Below are 16,382 nucleotides of genomic sequence, written 5' to 3'. Positions count from 1 at the left end.
TTTTTTTTTTTTTTTGAGATGGAGTCTCCCTGTGTTGTCCAGGCTGGAGTGCAGTGGCACAATCTTAGCTCCGTGCAACCTCCACCTCTCAGGTTCAAGTGATTCTCCTGCCTCAGCCTCCCGAGTAGCTAGGATTACAGGTGTCCACTGCCACGCTCAGCTAATTTTTGCATTTTTAGTAGAGATGGGGTTTCACCGTGTCTCACACTCCTGACCTCAAGTGATCCATTTGCCTCGGCCTCCCAAAGTGTTGGGATTACAGGCGTGAGCCACAGTGCCCGGCCCTTTTTGTTTTTTTAATTAACAAAAAAAATTTAATTATAAGATATACATAACATAAAATTTATTGTCTTAACCATTTCTAAGTGTACAGTCAGTAGTGTTAAATACAGTCATGTTGTTGTGTATCCAGTCTCCAGAATGCTTTTCATCTTGCAAAACTGAAACTGGACCAGCCCGGGCGCAGGGGCCTCACACCTCTAATCTTAGCGCTTTGGGAGGCCAAGCAGGAAAGGATTGCTCAAGGCTGGGAGTTCAAGACCAGCCTGGCCAACATAGTGAGACCACATCTCTTTTAATAAAAAACAAAGAAATCAAACCATTAAACAGTTCCCCACCCAGCACCTGGCAACCACTATTCTGCTTTCTGTTTCTATGGATTTGACTCCTAGATCTCATACCCAGAGTATTTGTAGCACATAGTACTTATTTGTGTGTGACTAGCATGCTTCACTTAGCATAATGGACTAAAGATTAATCCATGTTACAGCATGTGTCAGAATTTTCTTGCTTTTTAAGGCTGAATAGTGTTCCATTGTGTGGATGTACCACATTGTGTTTATTCATTCATCTCTCAGTAGACACTTGAGTTGCTGCTTTTTTTTTTTTTTTTTTTTTTTTTTGAGACTGAGTTTTGTTCTTGTTGCCCAGGCTGGAGTGGAGTGGCGCGATTTTGGCTTACCACAACCTCTGCCTCCTGGGTTCAAGTGATTATTCTGCCTCAGCCTCCTGAGTAGCTGAGCTGGAATTACAGGCGTGCACCACCATGCCTGGCTAATTTTGTATTTTTAGTAGAGACACGGTTTTTCCATGTTGGGTCAGGCTGGTCTCGAACTCCTGAGCTGAGGTGATCCACCTGCCTTGGCCTCCCAAAGTGTTGGGATTACAGGCATGAGCCACTGTGCCCAGCCCCCGCCTTTTTTTTTTTTTTTTTTTTTTTTAAATCAGAGTCTTTGTTGCCAGGCTAGAGTGCAGTGGTGCAGTCTTGGCTCACTGCAGCCTCAAACTCCTGGGCACAAGCAATCCTCCCACCTCAGACTCCCAAGTAGCTGGGATTATAGGTGTGATGCCCCACCACACCCAGCTAATTTTTGTATTTTTTGTAGAGACAGATTTTCACTATGTTGGCCAGGCTGGTCTGGAACTCCAGGCCTCAGGTAATCCACCTGCCTCGGCCTCCCAAAGTGCTGGGATGACAGGGTTGAGCCACCATGCCTGTTGGTTGCCTTTTTACTCTATCAATAGTATTTTTTTCATGCTCAAGAGTGTTGATTTTGATGAAGTCTAGTTGTCTATTTTTTTTTCCTTTTGTTGCCTGTGCTTTGGGCGTCATATCTAATTAATCATTGCCAAATCTAGTGTTATGAAGTTTTCTCCCATGTTTTCTTCTGAGAGTGTATGGTTTTAGTGCTTATCCTCAGGTCGCTTACCCATTTTGAGTTATTTTTTGGCGATGGTGTGAAGGAAGGGCCCAGCTTCACTGTTCTGCACATGGGTATTCTGTGTTCCCAGCTCTGCTTGTTGGAGACACTGTCCTTTCCCCACTGGATGGTCTGGCACCATTGTCGAGAATGGTTTGACTAGCTAATGCTTTTTTGCAGGTTTTTGTTGAAATGTGGCTTCATCACTATTCCTTGGAGATGTATCAAAAAATGCAGTCCCCTCACGCCAAGGTATGTTTCCACAGTTTTTCTTCCCACCTTCTGCTTCTGACCCTGCTCAGCCTGCTGCTTCTTATCCTGCCTGTGAGTGAGTTTTCACAGGCTAGATGGTGGGAAGCAGAAACCCACCACCCACCTGTCACTCAGAAGCCGAATAATAAGTGGGCATTGTTCTCTAGTTTCCGGTGGGAGGAAGCGGGTGTTGCACCCTGACGTGTGGACACTTGTGGCCTGGAAGTCTGGCCTCTCTGGGGCCTTCCCTGTGCAGCTTCCTGAGCCCCCTCCCTGGCAGCGGGAACAGATGAGGTTGTGGTGCTCTTGCTCTGGGGGTGGGGGAGCTGCCATGCCTCTGGGAGCCACTTTCTCGTCTGTCTCTTTGACCATCAGCAGTGCCTTTGTGCTTTCCCACGAAGGGGTGGCCTGGAGCCTCCTTTGCCTGCTCCCCCTACCCCCCCACCTCCTCCAGAGCATGAGCAAGCAGCCCTTCTAGTGGCGAGTGGCACCTGGTGCCCCCCTGCATGCAGCCTGGCTTGCCTCTTCTCCCTCCGCCTCGCCTGTCCCCGCTCTCTCTCTCTGGGCAGCACGCTGCTTTCAGATGCATGGAGGTGGCGGAGGCCCTGGGTCGTTCCTGCTGTTGCTGTTCCTGGAGCTAGCACCACCCCGGACTGGTCAGAGTGAGAAAGCAGCTAGGTGAACCTTAGATCTCCAGTCAGTCATCCTCCATTGGAGCAGCTTGACTCATGCCCATCCGGGCCCCTGACTGAAGTGGCATCAGCCACGTAGTCTGGTGCCTGTGGTGTCTGTGCATCAGTATGCTTGGGAAACTTTGGCTTTGTCACTGACAGATTTATTGAGGGCTTCCTCCAGAATGTGGGTGATGGAGTTAAACTTCAGAAGAGCATCCAGTCATTTTTCCTCTGGTTCTGGCGAAGAGCTGTGGGTCTGTTTCTGCCACAGTCTCTGCGGCCAGTTCCATGGCCCCATGCTTTGCCATGTGGAGGCTTTCTCAGAGCATAGGGTCCCCCAAATCCTAACCCTCAGAATCACATGGGCGGAGAATGGGGAAAAGCTGAGGACCCCATCTTGCGCCTCCTGAGTCACAAAGAGCCCGCAGTGCCCTTCCTGCTTCCAGAGCAGACTTGCTGCATGTCTCTGGCTGGTGCCTGGGGGCCTGGTTATTCCCCAGGCCCGCTCCTCCCGTGGGGCTCTGGGACACTCACTCAGCACTCATGCATGTGGCGTGGCATGGCCTGGCAGGGGCAGGGGCCACTGTACTGCATTGTGTTCCTGTTGCTCCTTTTGCCTTCTGAGGGAGTGGAAGCACACCTACTTTCAAGAGTCAGCCAGAAAGGCTCTTTGGGGCTGTCACCTGTGAGGATTCTGTGTCCTCACGGGCCAGAGGAAGGGCAGGGGGCTGTCCCTGTGGCTGGCAGGAGGTGCAGTTCCCTTCTTCCCCACATTCGCTTCCTCTTGGCCAGACCTTGGGGTGGGTGGACCCTGCTCAGAATGCCTTGCAGTGGCCGGACCAAGTACCCAGAGATGCTCCACTCTTCGCCTCTTCCAGTTCAGGCAAAACACAAAATGCAAGAAAACTTGGTGGGTGGGAGCGAGAAAAGGCAGCTGTGGAGGTCTGTGTCTCCCAAGGCTTCTTGCCGCTCGTCCAGGCCTGTGCTACACGTACTGCCATGCAGAAATCCCTGCCCATCCCCACTAGCCCTTATTTTCAGATGCAGGAAGTGAGGCTCCTGGGGTCATCCTCCTCACCCTGCTTGAGTCCAGGATGCGTGCTTGCTCCCCAGTGGCCCTGTGGGCAGTAAGGATGGCCATGGAGCTGTAGGCCACTGTGTTCCTGCAAGCAAGGGCAGAGCCACGCTGGGGAACTATGTGTCTGATTCCTCCCTGAGCCCCAGGTCTGGCACAGAGGAATGCTGTGGGGGGCAACACCTCCCTGCCCTGCTCCTTCACTCCCTGCTCTGCGTGTCATGGCGACTGGCTTGTGTTCTGATTTCTCCTGTGTGGAGCCCAGTGGGTGTGCTGCTTGGGCAGGAGGCATGCTGCTGGCGGGGCAGGATGTGCGCCAGGCCGGCTCTGGCTGCACTGGGCTGAAGGGGTGCTTCGGCAGGCCGTGGTGCTGCAGGGCAGTAGGTTGGAGGGTCCTGGCTAGGAGCCAGCTCAGCCTCAGGTTCCTGCTGCCTCTGGGTGTGTGTGGCTGTGGCCAGATCCTCGGGGGCTCCCGCCCTTGGGAACCCACTCTATCTGGAGGGTGGGAGTTTCTGGTGTGGTAGGAGAGGCTGCCTCCAGGAGTCAGAGCTGATGTGCACACCACCTTAGCTGACGTCCGGACTGTGAAGGTGGAGGGCAGGGCCTGGTGGCCTGAGCCTGTGCTCCTTGTGTCTGTGCTACCCTTGGGGACCTGTCCTCGTCCTCTGTTCTCAGAGAGCCAGTCATGGAGGGGACATTGATTGAGTTTTAGACACATAGGAATTGATCATATTTTATACCAATTTGGTACATTTCTTAAGGCAACCCAGGGAAATCCAGTCAATTCCACATGTGTCTTTTCTGGGCAGAGTCCTCCTGGAACGTGCTCCACTGGTTTCTTTTCTGAGCCTCAGGATCTTGAGGTCTTGGTGGCTGGCAGCGTGTCCCAGCGAGGGCCCTGGGCTCTTGGAGGGCTCTGGTTTGCATGTGCCACACATAGTGTGACCTCAGAGTCACTGGGGAGAGTGGGTTCCATCTTGAAGGGCAGTGAGTTGGGCCCTTCCAAGGAGCTAGAGAGGCCTTTAGGCCCCAGCAATACTGAGGGGCCACCCAGGTGACCTGGAGGGTCCCTCTGCCCGGGCCTCCAAAGCGAGGAGAGTGTGGCCACAGCCCTGGCCTGGCTGCGGAGGGGGGTGCTGCGCTGGTCCGCGGCTGCTGGGACTGCAGTTGTTTGGATTGTCACTGACTGTGCTTTGTTTTTGTTTTTTTCTCCTCACTCCTGGGCTCCTTCTCATTGCTTTCTTTTTCTCTCCGCTTCCCCCTCCCGTGTCTGGTCCTATCTCTCCCCTTCCCCACCCCATCCTCTTGTCCTCTGCTCTTCTGCCTCTTCCGGCATCTCTCTGTTCCTTGTCTCAGCTGGAGGTTCTGCACTACCGACTCAGTGTCTCCAGCGCCCTCTACAGCCCCGCCCAACCCAGCCTCCAGGCCCTCCACGCCTACCAAGTACTGGCTCATTCGTTCCCTTCCCCCTGCCCAGAGTGCATGTCCATGCCTGGCAAAGCAAGGGGCCGCCGGGGCCAGCCGCTGGTGACTCAGAGGCTAGTTCCAAGCAGAGCGAAGCCCCTGTGTCGGGGGGAGGCAGGGGTCAGCCTCCAGCCTGGCTTGGCCCCTGGCTTTGTAGACTAGCTTGGTTGGGGGTGGGGGTGGTGGCTGTGTGGCAGAATGAGGCATGTGGGCATGTGGCCCTGGCTGTCCAGGCTCCCAGCCAGTGGAGGTGTCACAAGCTCTCCAGTGTTGGAGGCCCTGTGCTTGGCCCTGGTTTGAAGAGCTGGAGTCTTCAGGCCTCAGCAGTGGCTGGGTTCACTGCACTCTGCAGGGTCTGGCGCTCAGGAAGGAGCTGAAGACGCAGAGGCCTGGGACTTACGGGTAGTGTGGGTTCTGCCTTGTTCAGAACTGTCACCCAGCCTGGAGGTGCTGTGACCCAGAGCCTGCGTGTGAGGCAGGGGGGTGGGAAGGACCTGGGGCTTGACCCTATAGCCCGCAGAAGCTGTCAGTCCTTGACAGCCCAGCCAGGACCCGGGCCTTCACTCGGGGAGCCCTGGCCACTCATATACACCTCCAGAGGCGGATTAGAGTGGGTGGTGACCTCACAGAGGTTGTGGCTGCCTAGGCAGAAATGACAAGTGTGTGGATAGATTTGAGGTCAGTGAAGCAGAGTTCAGACCTGTAGGGGACTTCAGGGATGACAGAGGAATCTGTGAGAGCCGGGGGAGACGGGTTGTGCTCACAGCCAGTGATCTGTCCCATTCACCTGGGAAGGAGCACACATGATTGAACAGGAATTTAAGCATAAGATGAGAAAATGTGTTGGCCCCTGAGCACTGGTAGGCTGGATGGCGGCCACAGCACACGGGGGCACCTCATTCCACAGGAGCCACTGCAGAGGAGAGGAGGGACCTGAGGGTTTGTGCCAGGAAGGGAGGACAGTGTCCAGAAAGCATCTGGCAAACCCCATGGTGGGATGGGTGACCAGCGAGACCCAGGTGGGGTGAGCTGAGGTGCTGTCTCAGCCCAGTGGGAAATGTGCGGCTTTGGGGACACATCCTTAAGAAGCAAGCAGGTGTGACTGTGGCCAGGGACTCCATATGGGAACATGGCCCAGGAAGGGTGCAGAGCTGAGGGAGAAGTTTGGCTCAGCAAACCTGTGGGAAAATAGCCTGAGAGGGTTCCATGTGACTGCCGGGGGCAGGGGCGGACAGTGGGCCCTCCAGACTCTTCGGAAGGACCAGGTGAGGTGGGGCAAGTGCGCCAGCAGGGGAAGGCAGTTTTCCAGTTCCCATGTGGAGGTCATCCCCTCCCCTGAGCTGCAGGGAGGATGTTACGGCTCAGGATCCCAGGCCAGGATTGGAGGGAGGGCCTGGGCTGAGACTGGAGGAGGAGAAAGACCCTGGTCTAACTTCCCACCCCACTGGTGCCCTTCTAGTTGGGCAGTATAGGTACAGGTATTATGTCTCATACTTTTCTCCTTCTGTCTTTTTTTGTTTTTTTGAGATGGAGTCTCACTCCATTGCCCAGGCTGGAATGCAGTGACATGGTCTTGGCTCACTGCAATCTCCACCTCCCAGATTCAAGTGATTCTGCCTCAGCCTCTTGAGTAGCTGCGATTACAGGCATGTGCCACCCACCCGGCTAATTTTTGTATTTTTAGTAGAGACGTAGTTTCACCATGTTGGCTAGGCTGGTCTCAAACTCCTGACCTCAAGTGATCCGCCTGCCTTGGCCTCCCAAAGTGTTGGGATTACAGGCGTGAGCTACCGCACCCAGCCCTTTCTTCCAAAAGAATGCAAATTCATTGTCCAAAGACTTAACGATACAGATAGAGAAAAATAGCCAGCCGCGATGGCTCACGCTTGTAATCCCAGCACTTTGGGAGGTTGAGGCAGGCGGATTGCTTGAGCTCAGGAGTTTGAGACCAGCCTGGGCAACATGGCAAGACCCCTGTCTCTACAAAGAAATACAAACATTAGCCTGGTGTGGTGGTGTGTGTGCCTGTGTTCCCAGCTACCCGGGAGGCTGAGGTGGGAGGATCCCTTAAGCCCTGGAGGCAGAGGCTACAGTGAGCTGAGACCACGACACTGCACTCCAGCGAGGGTGACAGAGTGAGACCCTGTCTCAAAAAAAAGAAAATGCCTCCCACCCCATAGCTGCATCTTCAGACTCAGCCACTGATCTCTGGGGTGTGTCACTTGGACCTGTGGGGACAGTTTCCTGACGGGGAGACTTGAGTGGGTAGGGATATGGGCAGTGGCCCGTGCGGAGTCTACAGCATCCCAGGATATACCCGGAGGCTGGGCCCTGCACCAGCCTCAGCAGCACAGATGTGTTAAGGCCCAAAGGGCTAGGGGACAAGTGTGGAGAGGCGAGCGTGTCCACTCAGACTCAGGGTCCTGCCCTCAGCGCCCCCACTTCCCTGCGCTCGTCTAATCTCGATGCTCCCACCTGCCCTCCCAATGCTAAGCAACCAGAGGAAGCCCATGGCCACCAAAAAGGCTTTCCTCTCCGGCTAGATCTCCAGGATCCTGCTTGTATGTTACAAATCAAAAGTTTGGCCTAGGCTGGACGCAGTGGCTCATGCCTGTATTCCCAGCACTTTGGGAGACCTGAGGTCTGGCCAACATGGTGAAACCCCATCTCTATGAAAAATAAAAATTAGCTGGGCATGGTGGTACACACTTGTTGTCCCAGCTACTCAGGAGGCTGAGTCAGGAGAATCACTTGAACCTGGATGTGGAGGTTGCAGTGAGCTGAGATCACGCCACTGTGCTCCAGCCTGGGCGACAGAGGGAGACCTTGTCTCAAGAAAAAAAAAAAGTTTGGCCTAATATGCTTGACTGTGCTTTTGTCTTGGGGTTTTCCTGGCCACAGGTCCCTGGGCAACAGAGGAAGTGACGCCCGGGGCTTCTACTGGGCCGAGTTCTCATCTGGCTGTGTTCAGGATGAGGAGCAGGTGGAAGGAATTGGGGAGGAAAGTGAAGACATGGGTTTCTTATTTTTGAACAAGGTCTTACTCTCACCCAGGCTGGAGTGCAGTGGCACGATCCTAGCTCACTGCAGCCTCAAACTCCTGGGAGCAAGTGATCCTCCCACCCTAGCTTCCTGAGTCATTAGGACTATAGGTGTGCACCACCACACCCAGCTAGCTTTTAAAAATTTTTTGTAGAGACAGGGTGTGCCTATGTTGTCTAGGCTAATCTCGAACTTCTTCTTAGCGATCTTTCCGCCTCGGCCTCCCAAAGTGCTGGAATTACAGGTCTGAGGCACCACACCTGGGTTCCATGTGCTTTCTGCACACACTTGGGAGGCAGGTGGGAGACCCTGGATCCAGAGCTTGTGGGTGATGCTGGCTTTCTCCTGCCCCAGGCACCAGTGCCCAAGGGCACAGCCTGTGCCACCCGCTGCGGGTGCAGAAGCGGGGCTGGGAGGCCCTCTGCAGATGTGTCTGTCTTAGTGAGGCCTCCCCAGAGTGGGCTGTGTGGGCGCTGGGCCAAGCACTTCCCTACCACAAGCTGATCACAGTTCAGACCAAGCAGTGCAAGGCATGTCCGCAGGGTGCCAGGCACAGTGGTGCCCCAGGGGGTGGCCCCACTCCCGGCCTGGCTCGTGCCTCCTGTGGGGAAGCAGAGCAACTGGCTCGGAGAGGGATGTGGTCAGACCTGGAGGCCGAGTGCTATGGGTGCCGCGTTCCTTCCCAGGCCCTCACCCCTCCTTCTCCACCTAGGAGTCGTTCACGCCTACTGAGGAGCATGTGTTGGTGGTGCGCCTGCTGCTGAAGCACCTGCACGCCTTTGCCAACAGCCTGAAGCCAGAGCAGGCCTCACCCTCCGCCCACTCCCACGCCACCAGCCCCCTGGAGGAGTTCAAACGGTGGGTGGCCCTTGCGGCTTCCCACCGCTGCCGTCTCCCCCACTTTCCCTCCTAAGGTGTTGCCCACAGTGACCTCTCCCCAGGGTATGGAGGGCAGGGTGAGGGGAGTCCCTTTCTGCTCACAGAGCACGTGAGGCCTCTCCAGACTGGCCAGAGAGGCCCCATTGTGCTGCCATCTCTTGCATCTCATATTCTTCAACCCTGTCAGAAGAGCTGGGGTGGCCCTGACTGCCAGGCCCACCAGGGCCAGCAGAGTGGGCTGTTTGTATGGGACTGAGGTGAGGTGTGTGCAGGAGCTGCACTGACTCGGCTGCCTGCGTGCTGTGTGTCCTTGGGATGTTCCCTAACCTCTCTGAACCGTGGTTTCTTCCTCTGAAGAATGGGGCTGAACCTCCGGGAGGTGCCCAGTGCTCTTCCCCGGCAGAGTCGACCCTCACTGATGGGAGCCCTGGGGTCATCTGTGAGCAGGGCCTCCTTACTGGGCAAGCAGCAGGTGACCCTCCCCATCCCCTGCAGGGCCGCTGTCCCGAGGTTCGTCCAGCAGAAACTCTACCTCTTCTTGCAGCATTGCTTTGGCCACTGGCCCCTGGACGCATCGTTCAGAGCTGTGAGTGTTGGCCCCGTCACACGTGTGCCTGTGTCCTCTGTGTGCCTTGAGGTGGGAGGTCCTCTGGGGCAGATAAAGGAGGAGAGCAAGTGTTATCACAGAGGCCTTGGCAAGGAGGGGGTCTTGGAGGGCCACATTGTTTTTTCTGTTTGAGTTTCCAAAGCCAACCCTCAGGAAAGCCCTGCCCTGTCCCACCTGTCTGGTGCAGGGCAGGTTCCCGCCCTTTCCTGACCAGGGAGCATTCTGCCCCCTGGGCTGGGAAAAGCCCACCTTGGCTTCTGGAGGGCCAGCAAGAGAGCCAAACCTCACAGGGCTGTGCGCGTCTCTCCTGTGCCCTCTGGGGGAAGTGGGAAGAGTCAGTCCCACCCAGCTGCCGCCTGGTACCCGGGCTCCAGGCCACCGGAGGATTTGGCCCCCAGCCACTGAGCCCTTAGCACACACCTCCCCCACAGGTCCTGGAGATGTGGCTGAGCTACCTGCAGCCGTGGCGGTACGCGCCTGACAAGCAGGCTCCGGGCAGCGACTCCCAGCCCCGGTGTGTGTCGGAGAAATGGTGAGCCTCAGCCCCTCTCACAGACATGCCACTGGCTGCCCCGGGTGGATATTGCTCCAGTGGGTGGAGGCCAAGCCAGCAGCCTGTGCTGGGGTCAGCCTGGCCCTGGCCCCCGTGGCCTCCTGAAGTCCTCTCCCAACCCTGCTGAGTGGAACACAGACTAGCCCTTTCTAGGCTCAACTTTGCCAGGCCCTAGAATTGGTTTCTCATGGAAGCTGTGGGTGACCCATCCTGCCCTGTCCCCTCTCCCTTCTGTCCCAGATGAGTGTTCAGCCACCCCCAAACTATCCCTTGACCTTCATCAGCACAGAGCAGAGCAGCAGTGATCAAGCAGGGGATGAGGGAGGCCGTCTTCCCCTCATCCCCTGCTCGATCCTCACAGCAGACCCCCAGGCTTCCGTGGCACCTGGCATGGCCACTGACCCCTCCCCTCCTTGCCCAGGGCATTCCCCTTTGGACCCTCTGGGGGATCCTCCCTCAGCCCCCCCAGGCTCTGGGCTGGCCTCTGCCATGGTGGCCTCCATCCACTTGGAAAGGGGCCTCAGCCTTGCTAAGGATGTGGTGTCCTCAGAGGGCCTGGGTCTTACCTGCCTCTGCCCTGCCCTCCCTGCCTGCTGCCCGTGGCCCCCTGAGCTGTCATCTGTGACAGCTTGTCACCTTGGCCAGGGAGAGTCTGAAAGCCCAAGGGTGAGCAAGGGCATTAGGGGCATGGACCGGCACAGACCCCGCCTCCAGTTGGAAGGCTGGCCCCAACCTGCCACCTCGGTCCCCAGGGCGCCCTTTGTCCAGGAGAACCTGCTGATGTACACCAAGTTGTTTGTGGGCTTCCTGAACCGTGCGCTCCGCACAGACCTGGTCAGCCCCAAGCATGCGCTCATGGTGTTCCGAGTGGCCAAAGTCTTTGCCCAGCCCAACCTAGCTGAGATGATTCAGAAAGGTAAGTCCTCAGCCCGGGCCAGCCGGGTAGATGTTGACCCAGCCAGACCAGGGCCAGGCCCTTAGCTGGCGGTGGCTGGTCTTTAAGAGGGACCCACATGCCCAGAGTGGGCCCCGGCACAGGGTGCTGTGGAGACTCCTGGGACACATCTGTGCGGTGAAGTCTGAAACCGGCTGGATCCTGCCTGCCCTGCAGCCACCAGGCACTGGGTGGGGGATCGCAGGTGTGTCCACAGAGCGGGGCTGCACGGTCCAAGCCGCGTCCCCGTGACCCCGCTGTTTCTCCCTGGCAACTCGTGGTGGCCGCTTCAGGAGGTGAGCCTGGTCTCTGCCGTGCATTCATCCTGGCTGGGTTGCGCGTTGGTTTCTGTCGGTCCTCCTGTTGTTTACCTCCTGCAGACACTGCTAGGGGCTCTGTGAGCCACCAGCTCCCCCATCCGCCCTCCCCATGTCAGCCACCTACTGTGTGGGAGATGCTGCTAGGCAGGGCCTCAGGAGGACACCCCTGGGTCATGGCTCCCCAGACACCTCGGAGGCACCCCAGAATCCTAAGGGCAGCAGTCGGGTACTCTGCCCCCGGGAAGTGGGTGCCAGGTTCGTCTCCTGCCTTCTAGGTGAGCAGCTATTCCTGGAGCCAGAGCTGGTCATCCCCCACCGCCAGCACCGACTCTTCACAGCCCCCACATTCACTGGGAGCTTCCTGTCACCCTGGCCACCAGCGGTCACTGATGCCTCCTTCAAGGTGAAGAGCCACGTCTATAGCCTGGAGGGCCAGGACTGCAAGTACACCCCGATGTTTGGGCCCGAGGCCCGCACCCTGGTGAGTGGGTCGGTGGTGTCTGTCCTCAGGGCCCCTGGAGCCATGGGGCTGAGCAGAACCCAGGAAGTGCTGTGATCCAGCAGGAAGGAGGGAGGCTGGGTGTAGATTTGTCGCCGTATCTCCTTCCCCCGTTTTAGTAAAGTCTAATTTTTTCCTGATAACGAAGGCAGTGTTGGGAAATTTCAAATGTAGAAGATCATCCTTTAATCTTTAAAAGTCCTCTGGCAGAAGCCACTCCTCCTGACGCTCAGCAGTCTGGCTGTGCATTGCTCTTGGGGCTGCCTGAGTGGCAGCACAGGCCTGTCCTGCTGGTGACCTGCCCGCGCCTCCCTTGCAGGTCCTGCGCCTCGCTCAGCTCATCACACAGGCCAAACACACAGCCAAGTCCATCTCTGACCAGTGTGCGGAGAGCCCGGCTGGCCACTCCTTCCTCTCGTGGCTGGGCTTCAGCTCCATGGACACCAATGGCTCCTACACAGCCAACGACCTGGACGAGATGGGGCAAGACAGCGTCCGGAAGACAGATGAATACCTGGAGAAGGCCCTGGAGTACCTGCGCCAGATATTCCGGGTACGAGCTATGGGGCCTGCCCCACGGCCATCAGGGTCCCCTTCCCTGAAGGATCCACTCCACCCAGCCTGTGGTCAGCCACGTACCAGTCCCAGGCCCCACACATATGGACCCAGTGTTGTGGGAGGCAGGCCCACACCCCGAGCGTCATATCTGGGTCCCCTTGTTGCCACTGTTGTAGGCTGGTGGGGTGAAGACTGGTCCCCTCCCTTCATGTTGATGCTGAGGGCAGTGGCACTTCTCTCTGGCAGCTCAGTGAAGCTCAGCTCAGGCAGTTCACACTCGCCTTGGGCACCACCCAGGATGAGAATGGAAAAAAGCAGCTCCCCGACTGCATCGTGGGTGAGGACGGACTCATCCTTACGCCCCTGGGGCGGTACCAGGTGAGAGGCCCGTGTCTCAGAGGCGCATGGGCTGGGCCCTGACCCGTCCACAGCTCCCTCCTCCCTCGTGAGCAGAGGCCATCAGGCTCCTCTGAGTTGTGTGCGGGGCTGTGTTTTCTGACCCATCCCTGTGGCCTGGCTTTCTAGATCATCAATGGGCTGCGAAGGTTTGAAATTGAGTACCAGGGGGACCCGGAGCTGCAGCCCATCCGGAGCTATGAGATCGCCAGCTTGGTCCGCACGCTCTTCAGGCTGTCGTCTGCCATCAACCACAGAGTGAGTGGGCAGGAGGGCCGGCCTGGCCTCTTCAGAGAGGGTTCTAGATGCTCCTGCCTGGGGTGCAGTCCCGGGGTGGCCTGTGAGGGTGGGGTACTGCTGTCCTGAGGCCTGTGGTGCCACCACCCCACACCCCCGTGCCTCTGTCTGTGCTTCAGTTTGCAGGACAGATGGCGGCTCTGTGTTCCCGGGATGACTTCCTCGGCAGCTTCTGTCGCTACCACCTCACAGAACCTGGGCTGGCCAGCAGGCACCTGCTGAGCCCTGTGGGGAGGAGGCAGGTGGCCAGCCACACCCGCGGCCCCAGGCTCAGCCTGCGCTTCCTGGGCAGTTACCGGACGCTGGTCTCACTGCTGCTGGCCTTCTTCGTGGCCTCTCTGTTCTGCGTCGGGCCCCTCCCATGCACGCTGCTGCTCACCCTGGGCTACGTCCTCTATGCCTCTGCCATGACACTGCTGACCGAGCGGGGGAAGCTGCACCAGCCCTGAAGGTGTCAGCTGCTTTCAGAGTAGGCTGGAGGGATTTGCCACACAGCCCCACCCTTGGGCCTGAGAGGACCTGGGAAGCCCCTCCAGGAGGGAACACGGTCATCCTCGGGTTTCTGGAGTGGGGTTCCTGCAGCCGCAGAGGCATCTAGAGGAAACGCAACCAAGAAGGGAAGGCAGGTGGGCCCCAGCAAAGGAGTGGCTACCAGGGCTCAACAGCCACGCTCTGTGACAGCGCAGAGCTCAGCGCCGGCTTTTCCCTCCCTCTGCCAAGGAGTCATGGCCAAGCCAGCTCTCGGGGCCTTTTTTCCAGTGCCCATTTGGGTACTCTGCTGCACCAAGCTAGGGAGCCAGCCTGCCAACAGCCCCCTGGGCCTGGCCTCCCCACTGGCTGGCCTTGAGGTGGGCAGAGTGGGTTGTGGCGCCTCCTCTCCCTGTGTGGGACCAGGACGGTGGCTCAAGTCTCCACTCCAGGAAAGAATCAAAGTTTCTAGAGTTGTGAGAAAACTAGAGAGTGGCTCTCCTGATTCTTCGCTGTGGGGGGCATTCTTCATGTTCTCCCAGCTGTTCCAAGACTGGGCCGTAGAATTCCATGTTTCAGGAGCCTAAGACCCTCCCAGAGCCCGGGTGCTTCACCGCCAGACCCCCAGCCATTGAGCACATCACCCAAAGCAGTGGCCAACATCGCGGACCCCTGTGCCTTGTCACAGATGGGTGCTGGTCCTCAGGCGTTGGGGACACTGCTGGGTCGATGGGGTCGGATTCTGCCAGTTTCTGCTCTGCATCCAAAGATGGTCAGAAGCATTCTCACTTCACTAACATCAAGTGCTCAAAGACATGGCAACCGTTCAATGGTACTTAAGTATTCAAAATAGACAACTACAGATTCTCTGACAGAAACCAGCACGGGGTCTTCACCTTCATTCACCCCACAGACGACACGCGAGGGAGAACAGCATCTCAGTGGTGATTTCCAAACCAAGCCTTCGTTTTCAGTGTGGGGTTTTGGGGGTTTGCTTTAATGTTTTTAAAATTGTAAATGTTGGGCTTTGTATTTTGATGTAAACTGAGAATAATGGCATTTTAGGGCCTGGGACCAAAAATCAAGCTTGTAACTCGACCATGGATCTGAATAAACCTGTCCTTGCTTCTGAGTCTTCTGGCACCTGGGCTCAGTCTCTAGGAGGTTCACCTGTACAGAGTCCCTGAGCACACGGGGGCTGCAGAAACAACTGGGCACCCTGTTGGCCCCTCCCCCCAGTGTCCACAGGCCTGGGCCTCTGGCTTCCTATGCTTTCCTCTCTCAGAGGCACAGTAGACTTTGCCCTGTCTTTACAAAAGATTCAAAAAGTTAGGCATGGTGGTTCACATGTGTGGTCCCAGCTACTTGGGACGATGAGTTTGGAGGATCGTCAGGGTCCAGGAGGTCAAGGCTGTAGTGAGCCTTCATCACGCCACTATACTCCAGCCTGGGTGACAGAGTGAGACCCTGTTCTCAAAGAAAAGCTGACCACCGGGAACATGTGCCGCCAAGTCTACGGCTTCCAGAAGCTCCGAGGATTGCGGGAGTTGCTGGGGGCTGAAATGTCTGGCCAGGAGCGGAGGGCAGACAAAAACGCATTGAGAACCAAGAACAGCAAAGCTGAGTGAGGGGTCAGGGTCTTGGTGGCTGGGACCTGGACAGCGATGGCCACAAGGCCAGCTGGTGCTCAGTGGCTTCTGCCTGGGGAGCGAGGGCAGCAGCGGGCAGCTAGGTTCCAGCCACTTCCAGGTAGGGGGGTAGGGACCTCGCCAATAAAATGGGATTTAAATTTTGCCAAGAACTCTCACTGTAGAGAAAATGGGACTGCTGGGACGAGAGCAGAAGCAAAATGCAGTTGGGGGGCCCGGCCAGGAGGCACTTGTGAGGGACTTCTGGGGAAAGACTGGAGTTGGAGCAACTCAGGGGAAGCAGTTCTGTCTGGGGCACAAGGAGGAGGGAGGCCAGGCTGGAAGCAGGAGCTCCTGCACATTCTTGTCTCCACCCCGGACGCTTCCAGAGTGGTTTGCCCTAACTGCCACCGCCACTGCCGCCTCAGCTCCTAGGATGCCCTTGACTTTTTGCCATTGGGCCATACTCCCCTGCTAGCAGGCCAAATCCAGATGCTTTTCTGACCACGTGGCCCAGAGCCTCTGGCAGCGCAGCTTCAGGCTGTCCTGACACCACCCCTGCCCCCTGCACCTCTGCATCATCCTCCTTGCCCCGAGACAATCCTGTTCCCTGGATCCCATTCGTGGCCTACTCCCTTCCACGACCAACACATTCTGCTGCTAGGATATACCAGCGCCTGAGGTAAGTCAGATTCTGATCATCTTGTGCAAGCAACTCAGAAGCAGAGGCCCTGTGCGGTCAGGAGAAATCTATACCTTTCCCCTTGGACATCCAAGAGCAAGTTAGATCCCCTAAAGGCCAGCTCTCACCAATAACCCTGACATTTCTAATATAAATGAGAGAGAACTCTCTTTTTTTTGAGACAAGGTCTTGCTATATTGCCCAGGCTGGAGTGCATTGCACCATCACGGCTCACTGCAGCCTCTAACTCCTGGGCTTAAGCAATCCTTCTGCCTCAGCATCCCAAGTAGCCAGGACTACAGGCATGCGCCACCGCACCCTGCTAATTTTTAATTTTTTTTGTAGAGATGGGGT

The 16,382-nt window shown here is 56.9% G+C and overlaps 1 protein-coding gene across 9 annotated transcripts in view; it reads left to right on the top strand.

Moving 5' to 3' along the window:
- SMPD4 (sphingomyelin phosphodiesterase 4) overlaps positions 1–14,850 on the top strand; it is a 29,645-nt gene extending 14,795 nt beyond the window's left edge. For 5 of the 9 annotated variants that reach the window (XM_054479073.2, XM_063647274.1, XM_054479074.2 and 2 more), the window contains 11 exons: positions 1,881–1,952; positions 5,058–5,144; positions 8,920–9,065; positions 9,582–9,672; positions 10,125–10,225; positions 10,999–11,162; positions 11,776–11,981; positions 12,319–12,552; positions 12,804–12,935; positions 13,083–13,211; positions 13,370–14,850. In XM_054479073.2, coding sequence (XP_054335048.1) covers positions 1,881–1,952; positions 5,058–5,144; positions 8,920–9,065; positions 9,582–9,672; positions 10,125–10,225; positions 10,999–11,162; positions 11,776–11,981; positions 12,319–12,552; positions 12,804–12,935; positions 13,083–13,211; positions 13,370–13,699 — 1,692 coding nt within the window. In that variant the 3' untranslated portion in view covers positions 13,700–14,850. The remainder of the gene's footprint in view (positions 1–1,880; positions 1,953–5,057; positions 5,145–8,919; positions 9,066–9,581; positions 9,673–10,124; positions 10,226–10,998; positions 11,163–11,775; positions 11,982–12,318; positions 12,553–12,803; positions 12,936–13,082; positions 13,212–13,369) is intronic. The other 4 variants (XM_054479075.2, XM_063647276.1, XM_054479076.2 and 1 more) reach the window with 1 other exon arrangement.
- Positions 14,851–16,382: the final 1,532 nt, after the last annotated feature.

The sequence above is a fragment of the Pongo pygmaeus genome, chromosome 11, assembly GCF_028885625.2.
Source record: "Pongo pygmaeus isolate AG05252 chromosome 11, NHGRI_mPonPyg2-v2.0_pri, whole genome shotgun sequence".
NCBI lineage: Eukaryota > Metazoa > Chordata > Mammalia > Primates > Hominidae > Pongo > Pongo pygmaeus.
This window is presented reverse-complemented; position numbering and strand designations above follow the sequence as displayed.